General features: G+C 41.9%; 1 protein-coding gene across 1 annotated transcript in view; it reads right to left on the reverse strand.

The window, feature by feature from the left end:
* ankrd29 (ankyrin repeat domain 29) overlaps positions 1 to 18,639 on the reverse strand; it is a 55,900-nt gene extending 37,261 nt beyond the window's left edge. Inside the window, exons 1-5 of the mRNA XM_020534137.2 lie at positions 18,545 to 18,639; positions 6,111 to 6,221; positions 5,789 to 5,887; positions 2,871 to 2,969; positions 1,535 to 1,633 (exon numbers count right to left, since the gene is read on the reverse strand). Coding sequence (XP_020389726.2) covers positions 1,535 to 1,633; positions 2,871 to 2,969; positions 5,789 to 5,887; positions 6,111 to 6,221; positions 18,545 to 18,556 — 420 coding nt within the window. The 5' untranslated portion in view covers positions 18,557 to 18,639. The remainder of the gene's footprint in view (positions 1 to 1,534; positions 1,634 to 2,870; positions 2,970 to 5,788; positions 5,888 to 6,110; positions 6,222 to 18,544) is intronic.
* Positions 18,640 to 19,868: the final 1,229 nt, after the last annotated feature.

Consider the following 19,868-nt stretch of genomic DNA (forward strand, 5'->3'; position numbering starts at 1 on the left):
TCAGCTTTCCTGCTCCTCTGATGCTGCTTGGCCTGCTGTGTTCATCCAGCTCTACACCTTGTTATCTCAGATTCTCCAGCATCTGCAGTTCCTACTAACTCTGAAACAATTTTAATTCCCCATTGACCTGATTTTAAATGCAATGTTGTTGAACGCATAGACCAGGTATCTATACTTAGCAAGAATTACTATTTATTACAAATAAATATACTGTAGCTACAGATAAACAATTATGAACCATGGCATATAACTCTACTAGTTAAAACTCTAACTCACTTAAAAAATCCCACAAAAACAAACACATACACATATTTGTATGCACCCTCAGCTCCAACTCATGTGCTGCTTGAGCCAGCTGTGAAAACAATGACTAGAATGAGAGTCAAGTTATCCACGTTCAAAGAATGTAGTAATCCTTCAGCAATCCTTAGGTTTAAAACAGTTCTTTTCCCATCTCATCCCACAATTAAAAGTACATAAAAGTTAAAAGATAGTTATTAAAAGTTGATTATATGAATTAAAAGTAAAAAAATTTAAGAAAAAGATAGGACTAATTAAATGCAAAAAGGATGCCCAAGAAATATGCAAGTCCAAAGAAAGACAAGCTTGTTGCCTTGCGTTTCATCTAACCCTATCAGCAAATCAGGGTCATAAAAGTGTGCACAAAAAGATGCCATTTATGTCATAACGTCTGTGTCATTTGTTTAAATGAGCACTCCGATTAGTCCCATTCTTCTCCAACCTTCCCCAAAAATTGGCTTTGCAAAGTTCTCCTGTTCAAATATTCATCCAGTTCTCTTTTGATTGTTGCCACTAAATTGACTTCCACAACCCTTTTGGTTAGTGCAACCATTAGAAATAGGAGCAGAATAAGTTCATTCGGCCCATCGAGTCTGCCCTGTCCTTTGATCATGGCTGATATGTTTCTCAACCCCTTTCTCCTGACCTCTCCCCATAGCCCTTGATCCCTTACTAAACATGAAGAAAATCTGGCAATTAAAACAAAAATGACTTCTCTTGTTGCCTCTAGTTCTTTTGTCAATTGTCTTGTACCTGAGGTTTCCTTCCCTTTAACAGTATTCTTTCTCTCATACATTCAATGTAGTATCAAGTTCTACACTCTCACCATCTGGTTAAAAAGGTATCTCCTGAATTTCCTAATGGATCCATAAGATTTACTGTTTATTTGTGGCCACTAAATCCTATCTCCTCCTCAAGCAGAAGCATTTATTCCAAGTCCACCTCATCTAACACTTCTGTAATCTTAAAGACCATTATTAAGTTACCTCTCATCTTTCTCTTTTCAAGATAATTCCAAAAGGTCATTTTTTTATGATAGCTATAGCCTCATTTTTTTTTGGGTATCATCTCCATAAATATTTTCCTGCACTTTCTCCACTGCCTCTACATTCTTTTGGTAACGTGGAGGCCAAAGGTCCGTACAGTTCTGGTGTAACCAAGGATTTACGTATGTTTATTTGTCCAGGACTCAAGTGACAATTTCAAATGCTCCTCAGTCATGTCCAGCTCTTACCTTCAGCTGGATGTTGACATTACATCTCCTGTTGAGTAATATCTCCACCACTTTGACATGTCCATTCTGACTGGCAATTGAAAGCGGAGTAGCACCATCCTGCAGAAGAAAAACATGGAAAATTTACTTTTTAAATCAACTTTCTTTAAGTTTTGAAGACACTCATTCTTTGTTCAAACCCAACTCTCACATATACACTGGGCAGGCTCTGGAACACTATTCATTATTCATGTTTAAATTTTGACAGTGAGTGAAAGTAATTGAAACGGCAAAGGGAAAGGTCTTTAGTGAAGCAACTGAAGTTAGTTGTGCCAAGGACATTTCTGTGAGGAACTCCAGAGGTGACATCCTAGGACTGAGCTTATTGGCTTCCAACAGCCAATTTTCCTTTGTGCTCGGTATGCTTCCAGCCACAGGAGACATTTCCCCCAATCCTCATTAACTTTTATTTTATTTTACAAATCCATATATGGCCATTGGATCCATGTCAGCTCTCAATGAGAGCAACTCAGTTGGTGTCACTCCCTTATCCTTTTATCTGTATTCTTGAAAATATTTTCTCTTCACATAATTATCCAGTTACCTCTCAAAAGCCATGATTACATCTGTCTCCCCCAAACCCTCAAGCAACGTAAACTAGATCCTAACCTTTGGCTGCATTAAAAAAAAATTTTAGTCATGTGACCTCTGATTCTTTTGCCAAACACTTCAAACTGGTGTCCTCTAGTTGTCAACCCTCCTGCCATACGGAAGGATGAAGGGTCCCAACCCGAAACGTCGACTTTCCTGCTCCTCTGATGCTGCCGGACCTGCTGCATTCCTCCAGCTCCACACTGTATCGACTCTGACTTCCAGCATCTGTAGTTCTTGCTATTTCCTAGTTGGGAGTAATTGCCCCCCGTCTACTTTGTCCATATAACCTTCATGATTTAGAACATCTCCAACCAATCTCCTCTCATTTTCTTTTCTTCAACAAGAACAATTCTAGATTTGCCAATCTATTCAAGTAACTGAAGTCTCTCATCCTCACAACCATTCTTGGAAATCTGTTCTGCACCCTTTCCTTTCCAATTCCTTCACATCCTCTTAAGGAAATATGGTGTTCAGAACTGGATATAATGCTCCAAACAAGGCTGAAACAATGTTTTATAAAGGTTTGTTATAATTTCCTTACATTTGTACCCAATGCCTGTATTTATAAAGTTCAGGATCCCACAAGTTTCATTAACCACTTCTCAACCTGCCCTGCCATTGCATATATGAAATCACCTTGGGCCATACCGGCATGTTGCAGATTAAAGCCTCCAGTCTCATTACAGACAGTAAGTTCTCTTACTTTAGTTGCTAGTTCAGTGGAGGCCCCATACTCCAAAAGAAATTTCACAATGGTATCGTTTCCTTGTTGGGCAGCAAAGTATAATGCTGTGGAACCTGACTGGGAGAAAAGGAAGGATATCAATTCAATCAGCATAAAACCACAAGTGCTCTTGATTTCTTTCAGACTTTAATTAAGTTCTTTTAATGATTTGTTATTGTTCTTGTTAATGTTTCTTTACCCTCACACTGACAAGTATTTTCTTCTAACTTGGTTCAAGTCACTTCCTGGGCAATTTCCCTGGATGGAATTTTCTCCATTGGTGGCCATAACTTTGGCGTAAGATCTACATGGAGCATTGACCAGGATTTGTGCTGATCCGCTAACGAAGTTACACTGATCATGATGTGGAGGTGCCGGTGTTGGACTGGGGTGGATAAAGTTAAAAATCACACAACACCAGCTTATAGTCCAACAAGTTTCTTTGAAAACACAAGCTTTCGGAGCCTAGCCCCTTTATCAAGTGCAGTGAGAGGAGAGCACACAAACACAGAACTTATAGGCAGAGAGATGAAGGGCAGAGAGATCAAAGGATCATACAACTGGTGTGAGTGGAATGGACAAACCTAAAATGGCTGGTTGCCTGCTTCCTGTTGAGTTTTTAATCATTCATACATTCCTGCATTCTAGAAATTACAGAAGCAGGTAATGGAGAACTTTGCAAGTTTCGACTGGTTCAGATGCAAATTCCAGACTCTGTTTCAAGTTACACTGGCCAATCGAAAGAACTCCAGAGCAATTTTCCTGATTAAAAAAATCAGGGGGCAAGAAAAAGCGAACACAGAATTTACAGCATGTAAGCAGGATATTTTGCCACGTAAGTCTGAGTTGAGATGTACGCTTCACCTGAGTTTCCTTCCGCCTCACTTCATTACCCTACTAGCACTTCCTTTTATTCCTTTCCCCCTCCCGGCAATGTACTAATCTAGTTTCCATTTAAACACATGCATGATATTTGCCTCAATCACTCCCTTAGGAAGCAAGTTTCATTACAGTTGTTGGACAAGTGATGATCTAGTGGTGCTTTTTTTTTATTCATTCACAGGATGAGGGCATCACTTTTAGGCATTTGTTGCCCATCCCTAATTGCCCAGAAGGCAGTTAAGAGTCAACCACATTGCTGTGGGTCTGGAGTCACAAGTAGGCCAGACCAGGTAAGGATGGCAGTTTCCTTTCCTAAAGGGCATTAGTGAACCAAATGGGTTTTTCCCAACAATCGGCAATGGATTCACGGTCATCATTAGACTCTTAATTCCAGATATTTATTGAATTCAAATTCCACCATCTGCCGTGGCGGGATTTGAACCCAGTTCCCCATAACATTCTCTGGGTCTCTGGATTAACAGGCCAACAATAATACTTATCTTTATAAATGACTTGGATGAGGAAGTGGAAGGGTGGGTTTGTAAGTTTGCCAATGACACGAAGGTTGGTGGAGTTGTGGACAGCGTGGAGGGCTGTTGTAGGTTGCAACAGAACATTGACAGGATGCAGAGCTGGGCAAAGAAGTGGCAGATGGAGTTCAACCCAGAAAAGTGTGAAGTCATTCATTTTGGAAGGTCAAATTTGAATGCAGAATACAGGGTTAATGGCAGGATTCTCGGCAGTGTGGAGGAACAGAGGGATCTTGGGGTGCACGTCCATAGATCCCTCAGAGTTGCGACCCAAGTTGACAGGGTTGTAAAGAAGACGTATGGTGTGTTGGCTTTCATTGGCAGGGGAATTGAGTTTAGGAGCCATGAGGTTATGCTGCAGCTCTATAAAACTCTGGTTAGACCACATTTGGAATATTGTGTTCAGTTCTGGTCACCTCATTACAGGAAAGATGTGGAAGCTATAGAGAGGGTGCAGAGGAGATTTACCAGGATGCTGCCTGGACTGGAGGGCAGGTCTTATGAGAAAAGGTTGAGGGAGCTAGGACTTTTTCATTGGAGCGAAGAAGGATGAGAGGTGGCTTGATAGAGGTTTACAAGATGATGAGAGGCATAGATTGAGTGGATAGTCAGAGACTTTTTCCCAGGGCGGAAATGGCTATTATGACAGGGCATAATTTTAAGGTGATTGGAGGAAGGTACAGGGGAGATATCAGAGGTAGGTTCTTTACAGGGACAGCGGTGGGTGCGTGGAATGCACTACCGGTGGTAGTAGTGGAGTCAGATACATTAGGGACATTTAAGTGACTCTTGGATAGGCACATGGATGATAGTAAATAGTAGGGTGTGCAGGGTAGTTTGATCTTAGAGAAGGATAATAGGTCAGCACAACATTGTGGGCCAAAGGGCCTTTACTGTGCTGTACTATTCTATGTTCTATGTTCTATGTAATACCACTTGGCCATCACCTCCCCACTGCTAGATTATTCATCTAGATACTATTCTGGGGACTTGAGCTGGAATTCTGCTATGATACAGAGAGGAATTTGAATTCAGTAATCTGGAATTAAGAATCTAATGATGATAAAACCGTTGTAGATGTCCTTTAGGGAAGAAAACTACCACCTTTATCTGGTCTGGCCTACATTTGACTCCAGACCCACAGCAATGCGGTTGACTCTTAACTGCTCTCTATGCAGTTAGAGATGTGCAATAAATCCTGGCCTATCCCATGAACAAACAAAAAAAAATCTCAGGTGAAGAGGGTTCTCCTGTATTCCCTATTGGAATTAATAGCCCTTGTCTTTGTATGGCCTTTGTTTTAGTTTCCCTTAAAGAAACATAAGAAATTGGATACATCTACGCTACGTTAACCTTTTGAAATTCTTTCATAATTTTGAAGACTTCTATTCAGTCAATGATCAAAACAATATTGTTAAATGTGTTCCTGAATGAATAGTGCCGACCTCAGATATAGCCATTACAGTAACACTTGCTACACATTACCTCTCTTTGGAGATTGATGTCCGCTCCTTGCAGAATCAGTTCTCGAACACAATCCTTATGATTGCAGTATGAAGCCACCATCAGAGCAGTGGTCCCCAGCTGCCAATAAGAAAATATTAATGATAAACATAAACTGATGGCAGTCTGGGATAATTATTCTGATCACTTATGCATTGAATGGAGTCAGCTGACAACGCATGCAGTTAACAAAACACAGAAAAAAAGGTTTTGTTTTAGTTGTGAAAGCTTTGCTGTAAGCCCTACCACAATGGATTATGGGAAAGGAATAGACTTGTTGTTGACATGCACTCATTGACCATACACTGTCTTTGCAGTCTGCATCCATTCGACCACTGTTTAAAAGTAGCCTCAATAGAGTCACGTTTCCTTTTCGTGCAGTCCAGAATACAGCATTTGCAAGTGGCATTTCCCTCTGTTAGAAAAAAACAATTTCTGTTTCAGTAATGAAATATATCATCTTGAAATTATGTAAAATGGTTCTTAAACACTTTGTAGTTATAAGTTGGTACTCAGTCAAACACAAGTCAAATTATGCTATTGCTTTTGTATCTTGAGATGATTTGTTACACAAATTCTGTATTCCAAGCATGTTTGTGGTTCGTAATATGCTTGGGACATACTAAGGGGCAGAGCTATCCCCTAATAGTAAAATTTACAATACAATACAAAACAATACACTAATGCAGCATAGAAACAGGCCCTTCAGCCCACCAAGCCAACGCTAGCTCCTAATCCTTACTTAGACCCGCTACTTATTGCCATACATGGTTTCTATCCCTCTGTTTGCCTCCCGTTCACATGTCTGTCAAGATATGCCTTAAATGTTGCTAATGTGCCTGCTTCCACCACCTCCACTACCAGTGCGTTGCAGGCATCAATCACTCTCCAGGTTAAAGATTTTCCCTGCACTTTCCCCTAAACTTTCCCCCTCTTAGCTTGAACCTGTGCCCACTTGTAGTTGACCTTTCCACCCTGGGAAAATGCCTCTGACTATCCACCCTATCCATGCCTCTCATAATTTTGTAGACCTCTATCAGTTCGCCCCTCAACCTCCATCTTTCCAGTGAAAACAACCCGAGTTTATCCAACCTCTCCTCATAACTAAAACACTCCAAACCGGGCAACATCCTGGTAAACCTTCACTGCACCCAGTCCAAAACATCCACGTCCTTTTGGTAGTGTGGTGACCAAAACAGAATGCAACATTCCAAATGCGGCCTAAGTAAAGTTTTATACACATTTAACATAACATGCCAACTTTTATATTCAACGCCCTGGCCGATGAAGGCAAGCATGCTCTATGCCTTCTTGACCACTTTATCCACCTGTGTTGCCACTTTCAGGCATCCATGGACCTGTACACCCAGATCCCTCTCTATGTCAATGCTCCTAAGGGTTCTGCCATTTATTGTATAATTCGCACCTGAATTTGATCTTCCAAAATGCAACTCTTTGCAAATTTTCCAGATTAAGCTCCTTCTGCCATTTCTTTGCCCAAATCTGCAATCTATCTATCTCCTGCTGTATCCTTTGACAATCCTTCCCACTATCCGCAACTCCACCAATTTTGGTTTTATCCTCGAACTTACTAATTAGACCATCTACATTTTTGTCCAGATCATTTGTATATATTACAAACAGCAAAGGTCCCAGCTCTGATCCTTGCGGAACACCACTAGTTACCGATCTCCACTCCGAAAAGCACCCTTCCACCGCTGCTCTCTGTCTTTATGACCAAGACAGTTCTGTCTGTGTCTATGTATTGCAGAACTTACAAAGCACTTCACAATCACGGCAGTACTTTTTACGTATAAAGAAAACAAAGATTTTGTAGTGCCAGAGAACCGTAAGGCTGCTTTATCATTAGACGGAGATAAGTGGTGGTGAGTTTAACCCAAGGCATGGGACAAAGTTGAGAATGAGAGTCCTTCATGGTAACTTTAGCAGGTATGGGATTTGTGATGTTGGCATCACTCCGTATTGCAAACCAGCTGTCCAGTCAACCAGTGTGGTCACTGTTGGAATATTAGAAAGAGGAAGCAGGAACACAGCCAGGTTACACAAACCAAAACAAATAATGAGGAGCTAAACTGTTTTTATTATGTAGATTAAGGGACAAATATTGGCTTTTGACCTCAGGGATAACTCCCTTTCACTTCTTCAATATAGTGCCATGGAAGTTTTTATGTTCACTTGAAAGGGTGGATGAGGCAGAAATTCCTTTTTCTTTATTCACTCATAGGATGTGGGTATCCCTGGCTGGGCTTACATTTATTGCCATCTCTAATTACCCTTGAGCAAATGATGGTGAGCTGCCTTCTTGAACCACAGCAGCCCATCTCCTGTAGGTAGACCCACAATGCCTTTAGTGAGGGAGTCCCAGGAGTTTGACAGTGACCCTGAAGAAAAAGTGATATATTTCCAATTCAGGATTGGATGTGGCGTGGGGAGAATTTTCAGGTGGTGGGTGCTCCCACTATCTTCTGCCCTATCCTTCTGGATGGAAGGTGCTTTCTGAGGAGCTTTGGTGAATTTTGTGCAGTAAAAGCCAGTAAATACTGCAGAAATTCCTCAGTCCTTAAGCACATTGCACAATGGAAAATTAACAATTTGGCATTATATTGTATCATCAAGACAATGTAGTCCCAATGGCTCATCTAAAGTGTATCAAGCAAAATTTCAAACACATAAGTCAATATTGTGATCAAGAGCTTGATCAAAGATAAAGGCTTTAACGTGAATCTTGAAGCATGAGAGAGAAGTAACAAGAAAACAGAATAATTACTAGATTTCCATCTCCCAACAGGAAATGTAAATGAGCTGAATGTGTGGAAAATAACATTTGACGGAAAGCTCAGCTAGGTTTCCAATTTCAATGTTGTCCCTCTCAAATGCATCCAGTTTAGCGTAATTAGCAAATTTGGAAATGTTACAACTGGTGGTACATCCAAATCATTGATATAAAATTTAGATAACTACTAATAAAGGGATTTGCAATACACAAGTGGGCAACCTTCAATACCTAGAGTTGTTTGCTGGTCTTGTGTTGTTGCCTCATGATATTGACAAATATCATTATGAAGGATTTGTACTTTTCTTATATTAAAAATGCAATGTGTAAAATCAAGTTGCTGCTGTTGTTCCAAAACAGGATTCTCTGATAGAGTCTACTTTCAATTTGCATATTCCTTTTAAAAATGGAATTAGTACTCTGCAGCCAATCATGGAGCACATGCGTTCCTCAACTGAATTGAAAATATATCATTTCCTTTAGGGAAGGAAATCTGCCATCCTTACCCGATCTGGCCGGCAGATGACTCCATTCCCACGGCTATGTGGTTGATGCTTAACTGCACTCTGAAATGGCCGAGCGTGCCATTCAGTTGTATCAAACACTAGAAAGGAAAAAAGCAATGAGGCTGGACGGACGACCTGGCATCTACCTGGACACCGGAAACAACAATGTCAAACTCAGCTATACTGATTCTGCAAACTTATCCTTACTAACATCTTGTAATCTTGAAAAGTGTCCACATTACAGAGGAGGAGGTGCTGGATGTCTTAAAAACACCAATGTGGATAAATCCCCAGGATCTAATCAGTGTATCCCAGAATTTTGTGGGAAGCTAGGGAAGTGATTGCTGAACCCCTTGCTGAGATATTTGTACCATCAATAGCCATGGGTGAGGTGCCAGAAGACTAGGGTATGGCTAATGTAATGCCATTATTTAAGTAAAGTGGTAAGGAAAAGCCAGGGAACGATAGACCGGTGAGCCTGACATTGGTGGTGGGCAAGTTTTTGGAGGGGATTATAAGGTACAGGATCTACATATATTTGGAAAGGCAAGGACTGATTAGGGAAAGTCAACATGGCTTTGTGCTAGGAAATCATGTCTTAACTTGATGGAGATCAGAAATCACACAACACCAGGTTATAGTCGAACAGGTTTATTTGAAAACATAAGCTTTCGGAGTCTCACTCCTTCTTCAGGTGTTAGTGAGAGAGGTAGTATGAGATACAGAATTTATAAGTAAAAGATCAAAGGGTCATGCCACTAATGAGGATGTACTAAACAAACCTAAGATGCTGTTAAATCTTTAATCAGTTAGAAGGTTTTAATTGATTAACATGTATATGTAAATGCCTGAATTCCTTTCAAGATACTGTCCTGAGTGAACTAAAGGTTTTATCAGTGTAAAGAAGAGGTGACATTTTAGGTCAGAAAATGCATATTAGGTGTGAGGCCTTGTTTAGAATCTATTGTTTTAGTTTGGAGTCAGACTGGTTGTATTTCTAAAGTAGGAATTTATAAAATGCCACATTAACTGACTATAAATTGTGTGCTTTTTGAATAAAATGGAATGTATCTGCAAATACAAATTCACCCCGTAGGTTCACGTGTATGTGTGTGTGTGTGTGTGTGTGTGTGTGATGCCTCGGATCTTCAGGTAAATGTCCCCCAAGGCAGACTTCCGGATATACAATAACACAGAGTCACTGAGCAGAGGCTAATGGCCAAGTTCAATACCCATGAAGACAGCCTCAACCGGGATATTAGGTTCATGTCGCACCACAGGTGAGCCCCACCACACTATACACTCTCCCAAACACACTCACACACACGCATACATACACACACACATGCACACATACACACACAGTCACTCACATAAACACACTCATGCACTCGTGCACGCACACACACTCACACGGATCCTCTCTTATGCACAAACTGTCTCTCAAGCACAAGCACACATACACTCTCTCTGTCTCACACACACACGCGCGCACACACACACACGTAAATCTACGGGGTGAATTTGTATTTGCTTGAAACATTGGCTTGAAGGTAGAGACGGAGGGTAGTGGTTGAAGATTGGTTTTCGGACTGGAGATCTGTGACCTGCAGTGTGCTGCAAGGATTGGTGCTGGGTCCACTGCTTTTTGTCAATTATATAAATGATTTGGATGTGAATGTAGGAGGAATGGTTAGTAAGTTTGCAGATGACACCAGAATTGATGGTGCGGTGAACAGTGAAGAAGGTTATCTCAGAGTACAATGGGATATTGAGCACATGGGCTGATGAGCTGAGGAGTGGCAGACAGAGTTTAATTTAGATAAATGTGAGGTGCTGCATTTTGGAAAGGCAAATCAGGGCAAGACATACACTGGGGAGTGTTGCCAAACAAAAAGACCTCGGGGTACAGGTTCAAAGTTCCTTGAAAGTGGAGTCCCAGGTAGACAGGGTAGTGAAGAAGGCGTTTGGTACACTTGCCTTTATTTGTCAGTACATTGAGTATAGGAATTGTAATGTCCTGTTGTGGCTGTACAGGACATTGGTTAGGCCACTTCTAGAATACTGCGTTCAATTCTGGTCTCAAAAACAAAGTTGATGGACAAACTCAGCAGGTCTGGCAGCATCTGTGAAGGAAAAAAGAGTTGATGTTTCGGGTCCGGTGACCCTTCCTCAGAACATTCAATTCTGGTCTCCCTGCTATAGGAAAGATGTTGTTAAACTAGAAAGGTTCAGAAATGATTTACAAGGATGCTGCCAGGGTTGAAGGGTTTAAGCTATAGGGAGAGACTAAATATACTGGGGCTATTTTCCGTGGAGCGTTGGAGGCTGCAGGGTGACCTTATAGAGGTTTATAAAATCATGAGGGGCATGGATAGGGTGAATAGCTAAGGTCTTTTTCCCAAAGTAGGGGAGTCCAAAACTAGAGGGCATAGGTTTAAGGTGAGAGGGAAAAGATTTAATAGGGACCTAAGGGGGAACGTTTTCATGCAGAAAATGGTCTTTGTATGGAATGAGCTGCGAGAAGAATTACATTTAAAATGCATCTGTATGGGCACATGAATAGGAAGAGTTTATGCTGGCAAATGGGACTAGGCTAATTTAGGATATCTGGTCAGCATGGACAAGTTGGACCGAAGGGTCTGTTTCCGTGCTGTGCAATCGATGACTCTACCTGGGGGGCTAGCGCCAAACCTTGCTGTCTCACAGACTAGTCAAGTAGCAGCCTGACATTTGTCATACTCACAGAATCATACGTTACAGACAGTATCCATTACCATCCCTGTCTCGTCCTGTCCCGTTGCCAGTACAGGCTCAGCAGCAGTGGCAGCACAGTGGTATACAAAAATTCACCAAGACTCATTAGACAGCACCTTCTAAACCCAAAACCAGTACCACCTAGAAGGACTTAGCAGCAGATACATTGGAATGCCACCACCTGTAATTTCTCCTCCAAGCCACTCACCGTCCTGACTTGGATATATATCAATGTTTCTTCACCGTCACTGGGTCAAAATCCTGGAACTGCCTCCTTAAGGGCATTGTTAGTCTACCTACAGCACATGGACTGCAGAAGTTTAAGAAGGTGACTTACCACTACCTTCACAAGGTCAAATAAGGATAGGCAATAAATGCTGGCCGAGCCAGCGATGTCCGCATCCCCCAAATGAATAAAAAAATTGGTCTTGCTGTTGAGACCCTTGGTCAAGGAATTTTTGATCTCTTTTCTCATGGAAATTGGGAAAATGTATGGGATTAGAGGCAAATAGATCCCCAGGGCATGATAATCTACATCCCAAAGTATTTAAGAAAGTGACCCTAGAAATAATGGATGATTAGTGACCACCTCTAAAGATTCTATAGAATCTGGAACAGTTCCTACAGATTAGAGGGTAGCTGATATAACCTTTCTATTTAAAAAGGGAGGCAGAGAAAAAAAGCAGGAATTACAGACCAATCAGCCTGACATCTGTGGTAGGGAAAATGCTGAAATTAATTATAAAATTTAATAGCTGAGCTCCTGGAAAACAATGTCAGGTTCGGACAAAGTCAGAATGGATTTACGAAAGGGAAATCATTCTTGACAAATCTACTAAACTTCTTCAAAGATGTAACTCATAGATGGGCAACCACTGTAATATGGTTTATTTGGACTTTCAGAAGGCTTTCAATTAAGTTTCATATATGCGATTAGTCTGTAACATTAAAACATGGGATTGGAGTAGTGTATTGAGATGGATAGAAAACTGGTTGGCAAACTAGAAACAAAGAATAGGAATAAATAACTCTTTTTCCAAATAGCAGGCGGTGACTAGTGGGGTACCACAGGGATCAGTGCAAGAACCCCTGCCATTAACAATATAAATTAATGATTCAGATGAGGGAACTAAATGTCTATGTCCAAATTTGCAACTGACACAAATCTGGGTGGGAAGATCAGCTGTAAGGAGAATGCAGAGATGCTTCTGTGTAATTTGAAGAAGATGACCGAGTGGACAAATGCATAGTAGATGCAGCGTAATGTGGGTAAATGTGAGGTTATCCATGTTGGGAGAAAAACAGGAACATGGATTGTATTCTGAATGGCTATAAATTCAGAGACAAGAATGGGTGTCCTTGTGCATCAGTCCCTAAGGCTAAGTATGCAGGTGCAGCGGGTGTCAAGAAGGCAAATGGTATTCCTTCTACGTCTATTACCTATAGTGAGAGGATTGGAGCACAGGAGCAGGGATCTCTTGCTGCTATTATAACTGGCCTTGGTGAGACCACACCCGGAGTTGTGTGTGGTTTTGATCTCCTTATCGGAGGAAGGATGTTCTTGCTATAGAGCGAATGCAGTGAAAATTTACCAGGTTGATTCCTGGGATGGCAAGACTGACATATGAGGAGTGGTTGAATCAGTTAGGATTATATTCGCTGAGGGTCAGAAGAATGAGGGGGAATCTCATAGAAACCTGTAAAATTCTAACGGTATCAGACAGGGTAGATTCAGGAAGGACAGACAGTCCAGAAGCAGGGGTCACAGTTTAAGGATATGGGGTCAACCATTTAGAATTGAGATGAGGAAGTAATTTCTTCAGCCAGAAAGAAATGAGCCTGTGGAATTTACTATCAAAATTGAGTCCAAACATTGTATGATTTCATGAAGGAGTTGGATATAGCTCTTGTGGCTAAATGCATCAAAGGATTGAGTGAAAAGCAGGAACAGGCTATTGAGTTGGATGATCAGCCATGACCATAATGAATGGCTGAGCAGGCTTGAAGGGCTGAATGGCCTACTCCTGTTCCTGTTTTCTATGTTATTATGTAACTCTACATGCTCTGAAAGTCATCAACCAGTAAAGTCAACTGTCTTGCTCAAATCAAGCAAACGACACATGTTGCAATTCTCCAAGTGCTGCAGGAAGTAATGATGAAAGGATGGTTTGAAAGCACCAAGGATACACCTGGTACTACAAGAGAGCGTTGGGCATAAGAAGTCTTTAATCTACCCACATACCTGCAGGTTCTCATCCCCGTAACCATTGTCATAAATCTCTTCTGGGTCTCTCTAAAGCATTCACGACTTTCCAAAGTGTGATGCCCATGACTCATACATAATGCTCCAGCTGAGATATAACTCTGTGCCCCTATAATAAAGCCCATGATATTGTATGTTTTATTAACTATTCTCTCCAACTGTGTTGCCACCTTCAATAATCTGTGTGCATAGACACACAGCACCCATTTGGAGCACAGCATACAGTTTTGTTCCTGTTATTTCAGGAAGGACGTATGGGGAAGGGTGGTAATTGCACTAGAGGAAGTGAGATTCATGAGATCAGGTTCATGAGATTAATTCCAGAGATTAGAGATTTGTCTTATGAGCAGAGGTTGAGCAGTTTAAGCCTATAATAAAACCAAGAACAGCTGATGCTGGAGATCTGAAACATACAAAAACAGAAAATGCCTGAGAAACTCAGCAGGTCTGGCAGCGACTGTGGAGAGAAAACAGAGTTAACATTTTGGGTACAATGACCCATCTTTAGAAGCAGAAGCAGCTAGGAAAAGGTGGTATTTATGCTGATGACGGGGTGTGAAGGGGAGGGGGTAAAGAATGAGCAGATAGCTGGAGACAGAGCATACAGAGAGAGAAAAAAAATAGGCAGACAAAGGGATTGTTCATATTGAGCCAGGGAAGAACAGAAGCTAGAGAGATGATAATGGGGTCTATGAGTGGGTGAAAATGGGTTGGCTGTGCTGAAAGCTACCATGTCATGACAAAACCTGGGGTGTGGAGGTAGGTAGTAGACATGGAAGGAACTGTTCATGCTCTAAAATTATTAAATTTGATATTGAGTTCTTAAGGTTGTACTGTACCCAAGTGGAAGATGAGATGCTATTCCTCCAGCTGACGATGAGCCTCACTGGAGCACTGCAGCAGGCCAAGACAGAAATGTTGGCATGGCAACACAGTGATGTGCTGAAGTGGCAGGCAGTAGGAAATTTGGGGTTATTTCAACAGACACAACATAGGTGTTCGGCAAAGTGGTCACCCAGTCTATATGTTGTCACACAATGTAGAGGAGACCATATTGTGAGCAGCGAATACAATACACTAGATTGAGTGAAGTGCAGGCAAATCACTGATTCACCTGGAAGCATCTGGGGCCTTGAATAGTGAGGAGGTAGACGGCAAGGCTGCACCTTCTGTGATTGCATGAGAAGTTTCCGTAGGAATGTGCACAAGCGTCAAGAATAGAAGAGGAGTGGTCCAGAGTGTCTCAAAGGGAATGATCCCTGCAGAATTCTGACAAGGAGGGGAGAGGAATATATGTCTGGAATATGTATGCCACTGCACCTTCTCTCTAGCTGTAACGCTATATTCTGCATTTTGTTCTATTACCCCGATGTACTTGTGTAAGGTATGACTTATCTGGATAGCACGCAAAACAATACTTTTCACTGTATCTCAGTTCAATAATAATAAATCAAACGAGATCAGTGATGATCATATCAAATAGCGAAGCATGCTCAAGGGGTTGAATTTTCTACTCCTGCTTCTAGTTCTTGTATTCTTATGTTTCTGATGAGCCTGCACCAATGTTTGTCTATGTTCTTCCTACCAAAGTGCAGCAGTTCACACTTCTCTGCATTGAACCTCATCTGCCATCTATCCACCCAGTCCACCAACTTGTCAATGTCCTTTTGGAGTTCTACACCATCCTCCTCGCAGTTTACAATGGCTTCCAAGTTTAGCATCATCCACAAACTTTGACATTATCCCCTGCACACCAAGACCCAGATCATTTATATTTATTGGGTAAAGTACGAGTCCAAATACTGGCTGCTGGGGAACACCAGTACAGTTCTTTCTCCAGCCTGAAAAATATTTATTAACCATTAACAAAAATGGAGAATGCTGGAGAAACTCAGTAGGTCTGGCAGCAGCTGTAGAGAGAGAAACAGAGTTAATGCTTCAAGTCCCATATTACTCATCTTCAGAACTCAAGCCATACCAGACTCAAAGTATTAACTCTGTTTCTCTCTTCACAGATGCTGCCAGACCTGCTGAGCTTCTCCAGCATTTTGTGATTGTTTCAGATTTCCAGCATCTGCAGTATTTTACTTTTATTCACTTGCCATTATTGTGTATCCTATCACTCATCTAATATTGTATCCAAGTTGCTACTGTTCCTTTTATTCCATGAATTATAACTTTTCTCACAAGTCTGTCATGTGGCACTGTATTGAATGTTCTATAGATGTCCTTGCACAACAACAGTATTACCCTCATTGACCCTTTCTGTTACCTCGTCAAGAAACTCCAACAAGTTAGTTAAATGTGGTTTCCCCTTTAAAAATCCATGCTGGCTCCTATTAAACAACACATCTTTTTCTATGTGAACTTCTATCCTGAATAATTATTTCTAGAAGGTTCTTTTCCTTTATTTCCTTTTTCACTTTAGCTCTGAAGCTTCCATATTTGCTTGGTTTTCTTTGTATTGTGAAGTGAACATCAGTCAGAGGCTTTCTCTTTTTTCATCCAGCGAGCTTTGGAAAAGGAATTGGATAAATATTTGAGAAGGATAAAAGTTTCAGAGAAAGAGTGGGTTTGGTGGGGAGGGTGCAGGAAAGAAGTGAAATTACCTGGACAGATCTTTGTGTAATTGGATGACCAGAATGCTGCCTCTGCTTGCCAGTGCTATCAAGCAGCCACTGCTCAGCAATAACCTGCTCAGTGACGCCCAGTTTGGGTTCCGTCAGGGCCACTCAGCTCCTGACCTCATTACAGCCTTGGTTCACACATGGACAAAAGAGCTGAATTCCAGAGCTGAGGTGAGAGTGACAGACCTTGACATCAAGGCTGCATTCAACTGAGGTGGCCTCAAGGAGCCCTAACAAAACTGGAATCCATGGCAATCAGGGGTCAAACTCTCCGGTGGGTTGGAGACATACCTGGCACATTGGAAGATGGTTGTGATTGTTGTAGGTCAGTCATCTCAGCTCCAGGATACCTCTGCAGGAGTTCCGCAGGGTAGTGTCCTGGCCTTATTGATGACTTTCACTCAATCATGAGGTCAGAAGTGGGCATGTTCACCAACGATTATACAATGTTCAGCACCATTTGCAATTCCTCAGATACTGAAACAATCTGTGTTCAAATACAACAAGATCTGGACAATATCCAAACTTAGGTTGACAAGTGGCAAGCAATATTCATGCCACACAAATGCCAGGCAATGCCCATCTTCAATAAGAGAAAATCTAACCTTTGTCCCCTAACATTCAATGTTATTACCATCACTGAATCACCCACTGTCAACATCCTGGGAGTTACCATTTACCCGAAACTCAACTGGACTTCCATCTAGAAAGACAAGGGACGCAGATGCCTGGGAACATCACTCCCTGCAAGTTCACCTCCTAGCCACTCACCATCCTGACTTGGAAATATATCGCCATCCCTTCAGTGCCACTGGGTCAAAATCCTGGAATTCCCTCCCTAATGGCACTGTGTGATAACCCAAAGCAGGTGGACTGCAGCAGTTCAAGAAGGCAGCTCACGACCACCTTCTCAAGGGCAATTATGGACAGGCAATAAATGCTGGCTCTACCAGTGACACCCACGTCCCACGAATGAAAAAAAAACTTCCAAAGCATGTTATCTACTCAGGAGAAATAATCCCAACTCCCAAATGATGGTCAATCCCACCATAGCAAGAGCAAGGTCTACAAATACTACCAAAATCTATGGTTAATAGTTAAGTTATTTCCAATTTTTGTTATGTCATCTTGGAGCCAACTCAACCAGTTTATCTCATCTTCCTCCCTCTCAAGTGATCCACGCATAAAATTACATTGACTGTGCATTGCATAAACGGCCCAACCCACCCAACTATTTCATACCAGTGTTTATATCCCAGAAGAACCTTCTTCCACCAAATTACATCTTACCCTATCAGCATACTATTCTGTTCTTTTCTGCCTCATGCATTTATCAACCTTACCCTTGAAAATACAACTGTAACAAATCACACTGCAAAAATGGAGGAAATTATAACAACTGTCTACTGGTTGCAAAAGCTTTACACGATATATTATTGCAATTAAAAGACCACAAACTGGTTTTCTCTTAATATCTGCAGGATGTGCAAACGACCCTGCATAGGAACACATGGATGGTGGATTACATTGGCCGTTCGGACATTTGGGAGAAAATGGCTAATTCGGAATTTTTGGTGCTTCGCTATTCGAATACAAGGTAAAATGTGCAAGATAACGTTGCACACAATGAAATGGCTCCACAACATGTCGGTGTTTAAGAAGATCTTATTTTACCCGTGATCGTTTTTTTAAAACAAAATAGGTCTACATTCCTGCATCTGATAAACGTCTGCTTCACCGCAATCGTCTACAACCCCGGGATAGTGTGAATCGGATAGCAAGCATCTTTACCTTGAAAGACATCCTGCTGCAATTTCTAGAGGTGATATGAAGCTAAAGGTGACCTACGCCTTGTTGTATGCTTTCACAGAATTAGGAGACTGACTGTAAATGAATGAAGCGGCTCAGTCCTGCAGAATATCCGGCAGCAACATCCCGAATCAATAATGAATTGACTGCTGAATGAATAGCCTGCTCCAGCCCAGGTCCGCCCAAGCAGCAGCTGACTGCGCATCCCCGAGAGCTGGTAGTTGTTTTTGTAGATCTGGCAGGCCGTCTCCAAACCCCATTCTTACTGAATGATAGAAGTTTATAGCACAGAACACCGTGCATGTGAAAGAGCTACCCATGTATTCTCAATTCGATACAGTTTCTACACAGAAATCTACTGCTGTACAGCGAGGGAGTAAGGTGCTACAGATAAAGGGGAACTCTTGCATATACATCCTGGCGGTACAGAATCGGTGGGCTCTTTTATACTGTATGATCACTTAGATTTCCGGAAGGCATCTGTTAGAATGCGCCTCATGGAGTAGAAGATAGCATATTAGCATGGAAACATAGAAGATAGGAGCAGGAGGAGGCCATTCGGCCCTTCGAGCCTTCACTATTTTTCACGATTATGGCTGATCGTCCAGCTCAATAGTCTAATTCTGCTTTCTCCCCATAACCTTTGACCCCATTCGCCCCAAGTGCTATATTTAGTCGCCTCTTGAATAGATTCAACGTTTTGGCATCAACTACTTCCTGTGGTAATGAATTCCACAGGCTCACCACTCTCTGGGTGAAGAAATGTCTCCTCATCTCCGTCCTAAATCATCTACCCGAATCCTCATACTGTGACCCCTGGTTCTGGACACACCCACCATCGGGAACATCCTCTCTGCATCTACCCTGTCCAGTCCTGTTAGAATTTTATAAGTCTCTATGAGATCCCCCCACCCCCAATTCGTCTGACCTCCAGCGAAAACAATCCTAACCTAGTCAACCTCTCCTCATACGTCAGACCCACCATCCCCGGAATCAGCCTGGTAAACCTTCGCTGCACTCCCTCAAGAACAAAAGCATCCTTCCTCAGAGAAGGAGACCAAAACTGCACACAATATTCCAGGTGTGGTCTCACCAAGACCCTGTATACCTGCAACAACACATCCCTGCTCCGTACTCGAAACCTCTGGCAATAAAGGTCAACATACCATTTGCCTTCTTTACCACCTGCTGCACCTGCATGCTTACCTTGGGCGATGGGTGCACAAGGATGCCCAGGTCCCACTGCACACTCCCCTCTTCCAATTTACAGCCATTCAGGTAGTAACCTGCCTTCTTGTTTTTGCTT

Source organism: Rhincodon typus, chromosome 4 (assembly GCF_021869965.1).
Source record: "Rhincodon typus isolate 14 chromosome 4, sRhiTyp1.1, whole genome shotgun sequence".
Taxonomy (NCBI): Eukaryota; Metazoa; Chordata; class Chondrichthyes; order Orectolobiformes; family Rhincodontidae; genus Rhincodon; species Rhincodon typus.